We start from the raw sequence: 17,120 nt of genomic DNA, 5'->3' as shown, positions 1-17,120 counted from the left end.
TGGGGAATGTCTTTGGCTTGGACCTTAGTTCAAAAAAGCCCATTCTCATTTTGTGGGCCAAGCACGTTGCTGTGCCTAAAAGGGGACCCAGGGGAGCACCATTTGCTGCCACTGTTTCCTTTTCCCAGCGCTGCCGTGACAGAGAGAGGAGCTGACCTTGTCCGCCCCAATGTCTCAGCGAGGCGCAGGGCCAGCTGAGTCTTTCTGTCTCCTTCACATCGGCATGATCCATGCAAAGGGGCTGTGCTCCCCTGGGTGTTGTGTCTCCCATTGTCTCACTGGTGCCTCCTTAGTCTTAATCAATAAATAGATAAGATTGCCTCTTTTATTCTTTTGGAACATATTCAACAGCAAGAAATATCACCTGCAGCAATAATCTCCCTCCGGAGACTCCCTAACTGGAGAGCTTCCCTGAGTTCCCATACAGGTGCATCTGTGCACGCAGATACTACATTTTTCCAAAGAAGGTGGCACTTCTGATCCTTGTTCCTATTTATCTCAGTGGTCAAACTCACTAACTCCAGTGAGAACAAGATCAGTCTCCCGAGATATACTCCAAGTGAAGAAAGTAAGAGCATGAAGCTCATACAGGCACGTACTTCCTTGGATGTGCTACCAATACTAACTGCCAAAGTTTTATCAAACCTTCTTGGCAAATAAGTCCCGACGTGCCGAAGCTGCCATTAGGATCATTAGAGCTAGATGCACAGACTCCACGAGGGATGGGGTAGCGCCAAGGAGGGGATGTTTTGGGATTTAAAAAATGAAGTAATATTTTCAATTACTTTTGCCTTTTCACACAATTTTTAATGAAGTCTGCAAATACTGGGTCACATTTTCTGCACATCACATTGGCAGCTGCAACAGATACTCATGTCACTCTGTTTTTTCTTCTGCATTTAGGGCTTTCTAGAACACAGCAACAGGGAGAAATGACGCTGTTTCTACCACCAAACATCACTGCCTCCCTGGGAATAGCTGGGGAGTAATGCATCTAAATCTGTCCGAGCTCCCACTTATTTCCATCCCTTTTCCAGGCACAGCAACCCAGTTTAACAAACGCACTGGTGGCCCGGTAGGGCAGTGAGGTGACTGATCTCTCAGAAAGAGAACTGGCTACGCATGGCTGGATGGAGTTGCTGGGAGGTTTAGCGAGGCCTAAGTGCTGATTCCTGTGAATTAGACATGAGGAGGAAAGTGTGTGGCAACTCGAGATGAAGACTGAGGCTGTGCTGAAGGATTGAGAAATGATAGAAAAGGAGCGGGAAGGGAACTATTCCCTTTGGAGACGAGACACCGGGGGACATGCTGAGCAGACAGCTCAAGTGAGAGGCAGAACCAAAGCCCCTTTGTAAGTCAAGAGACTGCAGTGTAAGGGGAATCATCTTCCCTGCTCACCTTGGCTTTGTTGTCCATGGTAACAGCCAGCTGCATCCTCTTCCCCATCCTGAATGTGAACATATGATCTGCTTCCTCCTCCTCCTCCTCTTCCTCACTGCCAATGCCAAACCCAGGGCTTGTAGGACAGGGGCTCACCCATTTCTCACTCACCACCCTTTTGTCCTGGAAAACGAATCACTTCTGTTAGCAAACCCGGGCCCCTCGGCTCACCAAGGCGATTCCCTTCCCCAAACACACCTGCACACGAGCAGGGAGGCCAGCTACAGAAAAGGCAGGCCTTGCCCTGAGGAAGCTTTCTGTGCCCGGCGTGGTGCCGTGACATTCCTAGGGAACAAGGGGCTTGTTGTTTGCTCAGCAGCGAAACCCACAATTACAGCGGGTCTCGAAAATCCTTTGCACTTACAAATCTGACATTTCAGACTAAAATGCCAGAGTTATAGGAAACAAATGTCATCCTCATCTCTTTCTGCAGCACTCTGAGTTAGATCAGGAAAGCCTAAGTGCTGATGGAGATGGCCTTGGAAGCCAAGTGGATGGCTCCTGAGGGCGGTGCTCACCATCGAGAGGGCTGGGCTATCTTGTCCATAGTGTTCAGTCTGGGTAATTGCATCTTTCAGGTCCTGTATGAGAGAAAAATGTGTGCAACAGCGCACCTCCGGAGAAAAGCAAGGGCCGGGGCGTGGGTGAGAAGTGAGCAACGTACTAGCCTGGATCTAACAACCCAGGAGTGCCAACTGCACAGAAGGAGGGTGGGCTGGCTCAGCAAGCTCCGTGCTCGCTCTGGCAGAGAACTTCACCCAGGGGTTACAGCAGGACCGGGCAGGTGGTTTACCAAGCCCCACACTGCCAGGAGGGGTGGACAGGGCTTGTCAGACACAGATTTGGTCCAGTTAGGAAGGAAGCTTGGGACTTGCAGCATTTGCCTGAGTTGTGGGAAGCTTCAAAGCAACCAAGGGCTACGTGCTGTGCTCACTCACAAAGCCTAAGGAGACCATGACTTTTCCCAGCCTACAGGCATCCTCAGAGGCATTCCTGATGCCTCCAATGACACACAAACACCTGATACATTCTGCCTATGTATTCACAGCGATGTTGAAACCCGGGACCCATCCAGGGCCAAGTGTGCCTGTTCACACATTCATTCATTTGCCTGTTAATTCTGCGTGCTCAGGCACAGGTGCCTGCGCATGACTGGAAATGTATGTATGTGGATCAGCTAAAATCACTTTGAGCATACACCTCTGGAGAGTTTTTACATCCTTTTGCAAGCGCTTAGGAGCTATGTCTTATGCCTGAAAAAGCTTTGCTGCGGAGGCTATCTCTTTCAGAAATGTCACTTTGCTGAGGTAGGACTGGAGTGAGAGCTGGCCAGTGGTGAAGGAGAGGCAGCACTTACGTTGTGAGCCTTGGTGATGGTAATAGTGAGTCCATCCTGCTTGGGTCTCCTGGAGGTAACAGCCATTCCCTCCTGCTCAGCTCGCTTTTTGTCCTCTTCTATTTCCTGAAACACATATATATATCCTTATCATCAGCCTGTACCTGGATGTCTACAGATGTTGTCCACTTTCCTGTTTAGGATTTCTCCTAAGTGGACCCACCTCCACCTCTGAGACGGAGTGGACCAACTTCTGTCCCATCCTTGTGCCCTTGGAAGGGGTCACAGGCAGCTGTGACTTGCACTACCTGTCCCTGTGCCACAGGCACCTTAGTAAATCTCTTGCTGACTCAGGGTGCCCACTGTGGTCTCAGCACATGCAATGGGAAGCAAGCACAGAGTACAGGGGTCCCTTCCTGACAGACAGGAAGATGATCAGTTTGAGGTTCATGAAAGATTGGGTATAGGACACGTGGAGAGGCTGGAAGACACACCAGGCCTGTAGAAAGGGAGGGCCGTGCGCAGGAGCCATGGTCCTTGTGCCAGTCTGGAGCCAGGGCACCATCTGTGGCCCAGGGAAAGTGGCTGAGATCTGGCTATCTACTAGGCAGCTGCTTCTAGAAGCCAAGTGGTGGCGGCAGGAGGGTAGCATTTCATATGGGGGTAAGAGTTCCTCTCCCCCAGCTGCTCGTGGCATTCAACCTTTCCCATAGCTTTCCACTACGTACCATTTTTTTCTGCCACCAGAAAAGGTCCAAAATGGTTCCTATGGTATCAAAGGAAATGTATTCTAAGCAAGACCCAGCCCAGAGCACCACTCAGTCTTGGATCCACCACCAGCTCTGGATCCAAGACATGAAGCGTGCTCTGGGTTTTCGGGTTTTCAGCCCAGCTCTTTGTCAAACTCGAGAATGCCCACACAGCTGGCAAATGTTAAAGAGCCCCTAAAGCCAAGTGGCCTCAGGCACAGGCAGGAGAATATCCCAGAGAAGCCAAGGGGGACCCTTCTGCCAGGAGTACCCTCAGGCTGTCCTACTCTGTACTGCCGTATGCAGAAACTCATGGAGAAGGGTAAACAAATCCACAGAGAGCGCTCCAGATTACCACAATGTCACCCAAACCAGCTCATACAAGCCAGGCTGGATATCTCCTGCAAGCCGCTGGGTAGGCAAGGCAGGATCAAAAAACTAGGGGGTGTAGCTGGAATACTTTCTCCTAATTCAGAGGGTAAGGCTGCAGTAACCAGCAGGCTGCTAAAGCCTTGACTTGCCTTCATCTTCCTTTTATTCATGGAACTCTTTTGGACACCTCTGTACTCCACAGGAACACTGGGACTGGCCAGGGAAGAGCTTCAACCCATACCACTGCCCTGGTAGGGAAGATGAACCTATCAAATGTCTTGAGGATGCAACCTCCTATGTGTCCAAGAGGATAAGCATGAGGCACTGGGAAGGACAGATGGGGAAAAACTCAGGGGAATATGAGGTGTAGGGGTGGGAAAGGTGTGATGCAGATAGAGGAAGATGGTAGGGCGAGAGGAGATGCTGCAGCAGCAAGGCAAGTGTCACAAGCCTGCTTTCCAATCCAATTCAGGAGCCGTAGCTAAAGGCAGAGCTCTGCCCACCTGCTCCGAATGCTTTCCAATGTGAAAATGTTACCTATATAACAAAGTCACTCCAGCACTGCTGACCATTTTCTTTACATTATGAGTTGAGGACTCCAAAACGGAGCTGGGGAAGGTCAGAACCTGCAGACTCACCTGGTATCTTCGTATGAGCGCTTCATTCTTTTTCCGCAAAGCCAAGATTTTCTTATCGAGTTCAACATCTTTCTGCTCTTTCTTCCTTAACACTGCATCATCCACAGCAGCATCCTGAAAACAGAAGGAGCAAAGCTCTTCTCAGTCATCACACCAACAGGATGAAACTGCTCCTTCTCTTTGGACAGGGTGGGAAGCCTTTCCCCACCATTTCTCTCCTTGGTCCTCCATTAAGAAGAACACTGTATCTTGTAAATTGACTTTTTCCTGACAAAACTGACCTTTTCTTTTCTTACAATTTTTGTTCCGCAATGAGGTAGGTAGAGCAAAAAGCTGAAGTCCCACTTTGATGGCTGTTGGTAGGCTCCAGAGTTAACACACAGCTTAGCTGCATGCAGTAAATGACACCCCTCCCTGCTGTTGGTTCAGGTGTTCTCAGGCACATCAGTTCCCCTCCATTTACATTCAGAGAGCACCTTGGTTACCACAGGGGATAACAAATTGGATTTTTAAAATTCTAGTGACAGCAGCGTCTAGCGAAAATTAATGCTGATGAGTATCAACTCACTGCAGCAAGCTTGATCCATATCGTCTTGACTCTGCCTGGTGTTTGCATGAAGAGCAAGGTGGCAAGGCTGAGATCTCCAAGGCACTACAGGTTTATTTTTAAACAGTGTTTTTGTGCTCTCCTTATCAGCATGGCATCTGCATGCTGCAGAGATCTCATATTCCCTCTCCTTCACTCACACAGAGCTGGGTAAGACAAAGTGAGACTGAGGAGGGGAGGAAAGGAACCCCAAATCTCTGAGCAGGCATTGCACGCCTGGATACCCGTTTTGCTGACATTGCAACTCTAACCACCAGCAGGCTACCCCCAGCCTGCCGCCTTTGCCATTTGGCCCTCTGCAGTAAATCTGCTGCAGGAGCACTGCAGCAAATCCAGCTGCCGTGCACGATGCATATTGCCCACAGCGCTGGGAAAGTTTGGAGAAATTGAGAAGCCAATGTAATGAACCCGTCACCCATCTCACTACAAGTAGATGTTGCTCCTGCAGGTGACTCTCAGGGTTATGTCCCTATGAAGCGGAAACAGCCAGCGTGTGGTGGAAAGGTGTATTGATGGTCCCCAAGGGCTGGCAAAGAGGTTCATGTGGGTCAGCATCCTCTGGGACCAGCATTGCCTTCCTGCGGCTCTGGTGCTGCACATGATCCTGGCCCCATCCTCGCCCTGGACCTGTCGAGGTCTCTGGGGCTGGTATCAGACCCTGCTCCAGGGCACCTCAGCCCCCAGCCATACCCCAAGGGCAGGGAGAGGGACCTGCCCAGTGGAAAGCTGCGTCCCACCTTCAACCCCAGCCTCAGAAGGCTTCCCAGCCCCAGCCCGGAGCTAACCTGACGGCCGCTACAAACCTGGTCCTAAAACCACCCCAGTTGCATGGGTATACTGGGCATAACTGGTGAGGTTTCGGTAGCGGGACGGAGGCTGTGGGGTGCCCTGTGAGGGAGGAGGCCATGGACTGCCCCAGCCGCTCGCAGCCGGTTAGAGCCAGCTCCCCCATGGGCCTCCCGCCAAAACTCAGCCAATCAGGGGAGGCCATGGCGCCCCTGAGCCATCAGAGGAGCGAGGCGCCTCTGCACCCTTCAGGGGAGGCCATGGCGTCTCTGTGGAAACATATTGAAGAGAAAAGGGGGAAGGAGGCCCGAGCAGGAGGAGCTCAAGAAGAAAAAGGCCCTGCTGGGAGGAGGAGGAGAGAGGCCCACCCGAGTGGGGACCCTTAAGGGGCTGCTGCCAGCGGGGAAGCCACCAGGTGCTGACCCCCATCGCCAACACTGCCCTTGCCCTGCTGAAGGGACGGGGTGCCCCGTGCTGAGGGGGACGGAGAACAAAAAAACGGGGGGGGGAGTGGTGCCGGGAGGGAAGCAGGGGTGTTTTTCCTAAGAGTATGTTTGGTTTTATTGTTCTTTAAAACCAGAATCAGTCATTAATAGATGGTTAATTGGCAAATAAAATTGATTAAAATTCCCCGAAACAGTAAAGTGTTTTTGCTCACAACGCATGGGCAAGGCATGTTTTTTGCCCATCCCCGCTGGCTTCCTATCGAATTCCACATAAAAACACCAAGACCCGCAAGACAACTGTCGGTTTCCCCATTTTCACGGGAACGAAACGCCGCTGCATCCCTGCAAGTGAGTATTTCTGCTGCCCTCGCTTCTTCAGGGCTGACGGCTCCCGGCTGTGCCCACCCCAAGGGCAAAAGCCGCAGAAGCATCCTCCACTGCAGGCTCTGTAGCATTCAAGGCTGGGAAGAGCTTCTGCACACAGGCAGAAGGGGTTTTTCCTTCATTAATCATGACATAGCAGGTGTGACCTCCTTCAGGGAAGGATACGTCAGGGGCCAGCCACGGCAGCTGGGGACACGGGATCTGGGTCTGACGCCCGCCATGTCCTGGGTGCCTTCGTGCCAGCAGTGAATCAGGCAGCCAGGCTCCCCAGGGTCCAGCCTCAAGCAGTAGCCAACAGGCTTGCAAAGCCCTTCTCCTGGGAGGGAAGGGTTTCTCCTGGAGACCTCAGATGCCTTTTGCCTGGTCCTAATCAGGTCACCAGAGGAAAAACTGGAGCAGTGGAGGTCCGGAGGAGGGGACGGAGGGGTGCTGTCTAATACAGCCTTTCTTAAACTCAGCAAACATGCAGTGAGAAGCCCAGCGCTTGAAGGCAATAAGTAAAACCACAGATACTATAGCCCAGGGGAGGGAAAGCCTTTGACTCTGCTCCATGTTCCCAGCTATGTTTGTGAACTTTATACAGCGACATACAGGGGCTCCAGCCTCCTGAAGATGTATGTGTTTATAGTATGACGATGCATCGAATGAGGCAGAATTAAGGTGCTGTGGACCTGACTCTTGGTTTTTGTATGTCGTGTAGCATTTTGCAAGGATGGGAATATACTGCCCATTTGAAAGCACAGGATTTTAGATGAGCTGTAGGAATTACCTCCTTAACATGGGAAGGTTTTCAGCTACCTGGGAGATGGACACCAAGTAAGAATGTGGGCACGTTTCATCAGCTTGCCCTTCGGAAAATGGTTCTAGGTAGCACGTGGGAATTCAGCCAGGGGTTACCATCACTGCCCTTCCAAAAGTGTCAGGGGCCTCCTGGGAACCAGGTCTGCAAATCATCTGCTGCGTGCATGGCCAGCGCTCGGCTTCAAAGGAAGGGATCCAGCTGCTGAATCACCGCACATCCCTGCAACGCTAGGTCTTTCCTTTCAAGGGCTTTACATGAAAAAAACCCAAGCTAACTACATTTCAGCTCTGATCAAGCAGATCTGTGCTTGATCGGCAAAGAATAGGGCCAGGGATGGGGGGACAAGTCTGCCTAGGTAATGTTCTTTGGAGAAAAGGGATTAAAGGTTGCAAACATGATAGCATCACAGAGGAGGTATGCTGGATGTCAGAAACCAGAGAGGGGAAAGGCAGGGGAACCGGTTTGCTAAAGTAGAGCTCAGATCCTGCACAAGCGCATCTTCACTCGTATCCCCACAGAGGGGTATTTTATCAGTGCTGATTTAACAGCCCTTGCCAAGGGCCGCTCTGCCAGGGCACAGGCACGCATTTGTGTTCAGGTGGAACAACAGGGACATTTAAACCACCTCCACACATTCTCCTGCTGGACAATGAGATTTTGTTAATGTCTGCAGGAGAATGAAACACACTTTTCCATTGCCATCAATCATCTGGGTATGCGACAGGTGAGTATATTGTATATGTGGGTGGATACACTTTCATGGCCATTTTGCAAGGCTGATTAAAGCTGAATTCAGTGTTTACCTGAACAGAAGCTATTCTGTGAGCGCTAAATTGGCAGGTTCACTGTTTGCCGAGTGCTGGGGCGTTGGCTGCTTGAGGGTGGGATCAAAGTGGTGCATGCCCTCAAACACACCCCTTTCATCTTCAAATCCCTTTGAAGGACAACTGACAGAGCTGCCGGCTCAGGAAGAATTTAAAAATTCCTGCAGAGATTGTATTTGTGCTCTTCTCTTTTCAAAGGCAAAAGATGGAAAAGACCTGTCAGGCCGTTCTCCCTCTCCGCGCGAGGCTGCACATTTGTCAGCATTTTGTCTACGTTGCAACACAGCTAGTGCGGGGGGGAGGGGGGTCTTTCCATTTCCAGCTGGAAACAAGTCACTGGAAGGAAAGTTTTGCTGGTATTCAGCACTTCTCCTCCCCGTTATTAATGAAGCCATTAATGGATTTCTCTCTGCACGATCTGTTTCAGCAAGTGCTGGGGAGCTGCGGACGAGAGGTGGTCCCTTGCCCGCAGACCCTGGGGCCGCAGAGCAGCCCCGCTGTGTGCAGAAGCGCCGAGCAGCGTTTCGAGCCCACGCACCGGCTCGCAGGGGCTCACCCATTGTACGGTTAAGCCAAGTCAGCATTTGCTCGTCAGCCGCCGCTCCGAGCCAGCCGATAACAGGGGGACGTGCCCTCTCCTCCGCTTCTGGAACGAATCCGCCGCCCCAGCCCATGCTGAAGCTGATGCTCAGGATGAAAAGTGGCTACACTGTGCCCTCCCCAGAGTAAAGCGCTTCCGGGGAGCCAAGGTGCCCGTATGTCACAGCGACGGGAGAGTTATAAATGGCTTTGGCAGAACAAACGTGCGATGGCTTTGAATCAGAAAGCAGCCTAGCCCGATGCCTCCTAGATAGCAAGGCAGAGCGATGAAGCCGCAGAACGGGAGGCCTCTTTCTATCACAAATAAAAATGTCACAAAAGGAGAAATGGAAAGCAAGCGGCTTCGTGCTTCAATTAAATGACGACATCTCACTCTGTCATACCCCCCACTCCTAAGTGGCACACACACTTGCTACGCAGCTCATCGGGGGCTGGAGGGATGCCTTGCTCCAGACTGTCTCTGTGTGCAGTGTTTTCCCACATACTTCTACAATCGCCTGCTTCTACAGCGAGAGACCTCGGAGGCAGCAGGGTTGGAAAAGCGAGAAAGACAGAAGGTGGGGGGGAGGGAAGAGGAGAGAGGAGCGGGGCCCTTAGCTAACACTCTTCTGCGTAAGCAAATGCATCCGCTCTTTTTAAGAAATATCCTCTGGCTTGACAGCTGCAGCTGAAACCCTTGCCGGGATAGGCAACATCCAGCACTGCCTGGGTTTCTGTTTGCTATCTACCCCGGTCTCCCACTCTCCCGGGAGGCACATTGTCCTGAGCCAGCCACCGCAACCTGCCGCGGTGATGGACATGCAAGCCCCGGCACCCAAAATCCACCCCCCCGGCACCCCCCCCCCAATGCGGCACAGCTTGTTTGCTCCCCGTGCCTGCTGGCAGCCAGGCGAGGAAAAAAAACAACAAAGCGACAACCACCGAAAGGCCACCCTGAAGGAAGCAAGTACAAGTCGTTTCGTGGCCTTTTTGGGTGAGGGACCCCACCGCCCCGTGCCCCTCCCAGGCCCCGCAAAGGCAGCACTCACAGCTCGGTGCATGTTGGACATCGGCGGCGAAGCCCGGCGGATTCCAGAGCAGAGCTAAAAGAGGAGAGCCATCAGACGGCCTTTCTCAGCACTGGTTGCACAGCATACAAGATCATGTTTTGATTACAAAAGCCTCGTCTGGGCTCCCAGCCAAGAGCACTGGCTGCCTAATATACCAAGCACAGACAGGGTTTTGAGTGCCTGTGTCCTCCTCTCCAATCTCACTCTCTTTTTAAAAGAAACACTCCCCCTTTTCCCCCCTCCTGACTCCTTTTAACTTCCTGATGCCACAAGCCCTCGTTCAAAGTGGGAAAAGCCGGGCGAACAATGAAAAATGGATCAGGCAAACAGCTTGACTTCACTTCATGGCCATTCATGGGGTCGTGTTATTTGTTATGCATGGCTAGTTGCACGCCTGGCGGGGGATCGGGAAAATATCTGGGGTCCTGAATGTCTTGTCAGTGCGAGTATGTGCATGAGCCTTCACGGGAAAACAAGTGCCAGATTTGCCTTTTTCTGTTTAATTTCAGTATTCTCCGGGAATTATTTCCCTGCTTTTAAAATGTGTCTGTCTTTCAGGGAGGGAGCAGAAGCGATGCTGTGGGGTGGGCACTACCAGCCAGCACCATGACTAGCAGAAAGCACATAGTCAAAGGAGAGGGCCCCCCAGTAAGTCCCCAACTGAAAGCTGCCAAAATGACCCCCAGAAGAGTCACAAATAGCGGGGCTTTGAGAAAACAGGTAGCATTTGTCTGCTGTGGTCTCAGGTTGCCACACTCGAACCCTTATCTCAGCACCATGTCCTGGCTGTGTGGTACGTCCGCCCTCAACGCAGACTGGCTCAGCCTCCAAGGGACCCAGATCAGGCAAGAGGCGAATGGGAGATGGAAGCACACAGGGGAGTATTTTGTTGCCCAAGGACTGATGCACACCCCAACCTTAATGAGGGCCCTGCTATGTTCCTACGTTGTAGCATTAAAAAAGGAGCAGGTCTGCTGCTGGTACCTATCCCCTCTAAGACCTCTGAGCAGGTCAACCGTTCACAAAACCCAAGAAGTTCAACCCCAAATCCAGCATGGTTCAAGGGAAGCCTTCAAAAGACTTTGAAGAACTCTGAATTTGGCCCCTCCTCTACATATAACTCTAGCTATTGGAGATCATGGCTGAGGCACTAAAGGAGCTGGAAGCATGGCTTAGTAAAAGCGCTTAGAGGGAAAGACTGACCATATTAATTAGTAGCTACTCAAATGATGAAAGGAAATTGAAACCATTTCCCCGGCAGTGCCTCTGGATTCAGGCTTGATGAAGCAAATGAAGACTCTGCTGTGGATGGAAAACTGGGAAAAAGACACAAGAGCTTTGCTAGAGCCCAAGTGCTTGGCAAGAGGTTTGTGATGGACAAGCCTGAGCAGGAGGTGTGGAGCCATGCAGGGCTTTTCCTTGCCCTGGGAACACAGGGGAGCTGGGAGGATGGTGCTGCCTTGGGTTTCCAAGCTGGCACAGTCCCTTGTGAGGGTGGAGTGATTTTTGGTTGGGCTGGTGGCTGGAGGGACAAGGTCAGCCCTAGCAGATGCTGCTGGGCTGAGTCAGGGAGTCAGTGTCATGGAAACACTTTTTCCAGCGATGTGCATTATCCTGTTTGTACAGTGGCCATGTTCCTCGGCTCGAGGAGTCTGCACACGCTGCTAACACCCGGGTCCAAGTTAACACAGAGACCCACACCATTATCCCAGGTTCTTTGCACAGAGACCCACACCATTATCCCAGGTTCTTTGCACAGTGCAGGGTAAACACCATGTGCAGTGGGGTCCGTTGTGCTACCCATGGATCACAGTAGCTAAGGGACCATGTCATGCCCAAGTTGTCAAAGCGTAGGCTAAGTGCTTGCAAGGAGTTTCTACAGACCTCATAGCCATGGCGTCCTAGGTCTCTGCTGTTATCGATGGTGTGGCCAAGCTCTTCCAGCAACGAGCAGTGCCATGAGCAGGCATGGAGAGCCCCAAAATACCTTTGCCTTTGCTAATGTCTCTGGAGAGCTGCAGTTCCCTCCAGGGCAGCGTTGGCTACTCCACTGCCCTCAAAACAAACAGCTGACATTTCTCAGCTGTCCTTTACCGTCTCTGAGTGGCACAAATGACAAGCATCTATTTCTGCATCATCATCTGAGGCCGATGAGAAGTTGAATGCTCAGTTAATGCTGTGGACACAGAAACCCAGGGGCAAAAGGGCCCAGTCACGGGAGCAGCATCTGCAGCTTCAGCAGTGGGGCAGAACAGGTTGGTCTGGGGACTTGTTTGTGCTCTTGGGACTCTCACAGGATGTAGAAAGCAGAATCTTATAAATATGCTGAGATTTACGGGGTTATATACGTGCACATATGTTTGCTTATACCTCGTGTCACGGCCAGAAAGGGTTGCAATAACACCAAGGCTGTCCTCAACTTGAGGGCTTGCTCTGAACTGTCAAAAACTCTGATTTGCTCTTAAGTCCAGTGTCATTCCCGAGATGAACACTGCCTTCCCATGGGGTCCGTGCCTACTGCAGGGTAAGGGCCCTCCAGGAGCATCATCCTGGCACCGGGGAGCACCAATACCCAGAGGTCTGCCACTTGGGAAGCAGAGGAACCAAGATGGTCCCCAGTCTCCTGCGCCAGTGAGAAGGGCATGTTGGCTGCATGACATTTCGGGGGTCCTGCAGGACCTCAGGACACACTGAATCCTGTTCACACGAGCACCCCCACCTCGGTGGCTGAAGCACATCAGTACTGCTCTCTCAGGCGGTTGGTGGCAGCTATTTCCCAGCATGCAGCAACTTGACAGAGTACTTCAGACAGTGAGTGTATATTACATCCATGTGCGAGAGGAAGGACGTTTGGAGAAACCAGCTTAATTACTCACCCAGGAATTTGTCCACCACCCCCAGAGTTAATCCCTTTATTCTTCTAAAATCGCCAGGAGACCTTTAATAGGCAGGATGGCCTGATTCTGGGCTCTTTATTGTGCTCTGGCTGCTGTGGACTGGCTTGCACCATCTCCGAAGCCTACTCAGCACAGAAGCCGTGGGGCGTACCCAGCGTAGATACCCCAGGTTGGCTCTGTGGTTTCTGCTTCACAGTAAGGGGATGTATCAGCTCTTGCTAACTATTGGCAGCCCCTGAAGGAGCAGTCCCTGGAGTGGACAGCAGCTTGCCTTCAGGAAAGCCTGAAAGCTGGAGAAATCAGGAGGACATAAGGGGATTTTTGCAGCGTTGCCCTGCTGGGGCTGAGCTACACAGAGGCTCGGCTGAGCTCCCTTACGCACAGCCTCCAGCTGCCTACTTGGAGCCCCTGCTCTACACTCAGGGCAAAGTTTGCTGGAGATTTTTCTGGGGCAAAAGGAGGAAATCAGAGCAATGACGTGTCCATTTTGTGCTCGTGACGGTGAAATAGTCCCTTTCTCTAGCTGTGTGCTGCAAAGCCTCTCCCTGACCAGTTTCAGCACAAAGAACCATCTCCGACAGGAGTCTACAATCTCCCCGCTCCAGAACAGCATTCAGCAGAAATGTGTTGCAATTCTTGCAGAAAGTATTGCCCTACATTTTGACAGCAAGACTATATGCTTCTTCTCTGTCTGTCTGCCTTACACAAAGGCTGAAGGAAAGAATATGATCCCTCAATAAACCCAAACCTGACTGCCCTGAGAAGCATTCCTGGCATCTCTTCATCAGCCTTTCCACCAGCAGAAACCGCCCTGGCTTGAAACCCTCCTTCCTTTTCCTTTTGCACGCTGTGAAACTCCTCCAAAGCCACTCAGTCCCATGCTGCCACTTTTCCCAAGTGCACTTCACCCATCTTCATCTTGGCTTCTCTCCCTTTTTTTGCATGACCGCTATTTAGTCAACAGATGGCACTCGGTAACTGCTGGGAGAAGCTGGGAGCCAGCTGCCAAAAAGCCCACTGTAGAAGGAGCTTAAAGTCTGGCTGGTTTGGGAGGCTGCTTTTATATCGTGTATCGGGACTGCAGATAAGCCACATGGCGGAGTTCCAGAGGTGCTCCTGCATACTGCTGCATGCAGCAGTGAACTCACAGATCACACTGCCCGAGGCTCCTGAGCAGAACTACCAACCCCTCTCCAGGCCTGTCGGATAGGGGGAGGGACGGGAACATGCAGTATATCAAAGAAGAGTTTCCCAGCGGCCTGGAGGCATCTTTCATATCAAGCACAGAGCAAACTTCCCCACAATAAGAAAACTCCACCTTTGCCTCCCTTGCTTACCCCCTGCTCCGCTCCTTTGGCCAGCTGCTAATGCAGGATAAAAAGGCATTTGAGGCGTTTCCTCCAGCCAGCCCGGAGAAAGGTCAGCATATTCCCTAGACTGGGAGGAGGGACTGGCCAGAAACCTTAAACGGGCTTTAGCTGGAGAGACTCGTAGGGATCAAAGGACTGCTGAGACATTAATTTTTAAATGTGTCAATATACAATTAAAATGAAAACTACCAAAGCTAGTTAAAGGATATAATGGCAGCTTGGTCCTGCTTAAAATCAGTGAAGATCATAGCTGCCTGTTGGTACTTCCCATAGCGATACCAATCATAGCACCAGCACAGAAAGCTCTCGGGATGTGCAGAACAGCCCTGTTCCTGTTGGAGGACAAGTTTGTCCCCTCTTTTCCCCCTCGCTGCACATCATCCCATCCTGCAGGTTCTTGCCCCAAGTCCTGCGGGTGACATCTGTGCCTACCCATGTTTAATGCCACCTTGAATAATTCATGATCTCATCACCTCACCTGACATTTTCTGCTCCTGAAAAACTTGTAACTCTAGTGTTGGGCCTCTGAAGTAGTTATAGGCTGAGCAAACGATAAGAGGCTCTGTCCTCTTAGTTCTTCCCACTTCCAGACATGCACAGCAAGGCCAAATGCAGGTTTGCTGACCCCATTTGCTACCCCAGCCTTCAGATGTAGGACACATGACCCAGCCTTGGGAAGGGTGCCAGGCTGTGGAAAGTGGCTGGGACAGCCAGTCAGGCAGGTTCTTGTCATCTTTTATGGAAATGCAGTCCTTGGGGAAAGCATGGAGAGCTGCAGACAGCAACTGGTTCGCCCTGGGTGAAAGCTGTCATCAGCAGGGGCCAAGGGAGGTTCCCCATTCCAGCCCATGGCTTCAGCCCAGATCTAGGAGGACGGGGGCAGCCCAATGGCCTGTAACTTGTAGTTTGCAAGCTGCAAATGAGCATGCCAAGAGCCAGCTGGCTCTTCACACGGTCACATGCCCTTTGTGAACTGCAAAAAGTAAAAATTATTCAACACATGGCTGCTTTGGAGCTACACCAGTGGCAACGTGACACACTTTCAGTCTGATGCAAGAAGAAAGAAGTGGCAAATTCAGCAGCTGTTCTCCAGGCCCATGAGTGCTTCTTACCCCAACCAAGCTCAATTAAAACCTAACAAACCATTTCACTTCCCTTTGCCAGCAGAACTCAAAAGCAAACTCCAGAGACCAACCTTGGCTCCAGGGTCTAAACCGGACTGAAGACTCTTCATGGACTCCAGCGGCGTCACATCGCACTGGTGCTGCATGGGTTCGGTTTGGGCTCAGCTCACAGGCAGACAGGCTGTTCTTGTGCAGTGGGTTGAGGTGCAGAGCTGATTTGGAGGACAAGCCCAGGGAAAGTGCAAGGGCCAGCCTGCAAGAGGCACCGAGACGCCTGAGAAGGGAGGAGATGAAAAGGGGAGTCAAGTTGGCAATTAAATATTAAAGGACCAGTTCAACAATAATTAATACTTGGGTGGAGAGAAAGGGTGGAGGTGCATGAAGCGCTTGCAGACACTTGCTGCGCTGTGCCTGGCTGGCTGAGTACTTCACTCAAGTGGCAGAAAACTCTTGAAATTGCAAATAATCCATGCTCCAGCAGGATGGAAATCATGATTCAAGAGGGTGAATTAAAACCCAGCTGGAGACGCCGGTCCTTCTCCCAGCTATGGTCAGAATTTGAGCCACGTTGGCATTATTTCAACCCTTGCACAAGCTGAGGAGGCTCAGCTTGTGATAAATTTATATCACATTCACTGAGGTCCAAGAGCAGACCACACAATTATTCCTGGGAGGTTTCCTAACTGGACACATCACACTCGGAAAATCCCCTGCAAAACACGTGGGGAGCCATCATATGCACTTGCCCTGTTCTTACTTTTCTCTGGGCATCCATTTCAGGTCTCTGTGTGAGCTCCTGAGCGAGGTGGCCCTCCATTGGGAACGTGGACATTTTGTTGGCTCTTCTGACTTGGTCCCTGCAGCACGGCCGAGCATGTTGCTCATGGCTGGGGCACTGTGCAGCCCAAACACATGGGATTAGGGTGGGCTAAAATACAGGGTTTAGAACTGAGTTTGTAAAAAGGAAAAATTCCATTTCCTTTCTCCCTGGAATACTGCATTTCCTTCAGTACCTTCAGAAGGAACTGGTTAAATAACACCCTTCTTTTGACCTGTTGTTATTTAAACCTTTTGTTGAAAAAGGTTTGAAACAAACATTTACAGATGCCTTTTTCTGGAAGCATCAGCTGAAATACTTGGAGCATTTCTGAAGCTTAGTTTCTAACAAAAAAAAGCAGAAACATTTCAACAATTTGAGAGATGGAACCTTCCCCCTCCACTCTCCTACTTGCTCTTGAGCCAAAACAACTGCTTTTCATCCCCCCATGGCTCTGATCCTCCCGAAACGGGCCATTTCAGCCAATTTCCTCTCCAAAATGTCAACTGGGTCATCCCCGGATGACAGGGACTCACTGGCACTGATGCCATCGGGAAAGAAAAGCTTGGTTCTTGCTGAATCCTGCAAGTCCTGCGGGGCTAAGATGAGACTGGCACAGACAGAGATCAGCAGTTTACGGCCAGCTCTGCTCACTCATGTTTTCCTCCCATTGCAGGGGACCGTGTAGGAGCCAGACCAGCTGTAATCTTGTGGGATCCAGCTGTAAAGCTAGTATTTGTGGTATGAGTAGCTTTGGGTTGTTATTATGAAGTAAAAAGGGCAAATTCACAGCTGCATACGGTTTGAGGGACTGGTTCATGGTTAATTCTCTGGTTGCGATGGCCCTGGGCACGCGATGGATTGGGTCTGGGCTGGTAT

General features: G+C 51.2%; 1 protein-coding gene across 2 annotated transcripts in view; it reads right to left on the bottom strand.

The window, feature by feature from the left end:
• The window catches only part of CCDC9B (coiled-coil domain containing 9B), a 58,861-nt gene extending 43,291 nt beyond the window's left edge, over positions 1–15,570 (bottom strand). The window contains exons 1-5 of one of the 2 annotated variants that reach the window (XM_075501760.1): positions 15,496–15,570; positions 4,536–4,649; positions 2,798–2,902; positions 1,959–2,021; positions 1,399–1,563 (exon numbers count right to left, since the gene is read on the bottom strand). In XM_075501760.1, coding sequence (XP_075357875.1) covers positions 1,399–1,563; positions 1,959–2,021; positions 2,798–2,902; positions 4,536–4,649; positions 15,496–15,570 — 522 coding nt within the window. Of the gene's footprint in view, positions 1–1,398; positions 1,564–1,958; positions 2,022–2,797; positions 2,903–4,535; positions 4,650–10,012; positions 10,150–15,495 lie in introns of those variants that run through there. The other variant, XM_075501761.1, reaches the window with a different exon arrangement.
• Between the last annotated feature and the right edge of the window lie 1,550 nt (positions 15,571–17,120).

Source organism: Mycteria americana, chromosome 5, assembly GCF_035582795.1.
Source record: "Mycteria americana isolate JAX WOST 10 ecotype Jacksonville Zoo and Gardens chromosome 5, USCA_MyAme_1.0, whole genome shotgun sequence".
NCBI lineage: Eukaryota > Metazoa > Chordata > Aves > Ciconiiformes > Ciconiidae > Mycteria > Mycteria americana.
The sequence above is the reverse complement of the archived record's forward strand: the minus strand, read 5'-3'. Positions and strand labels throughout refer to the sequence as shown.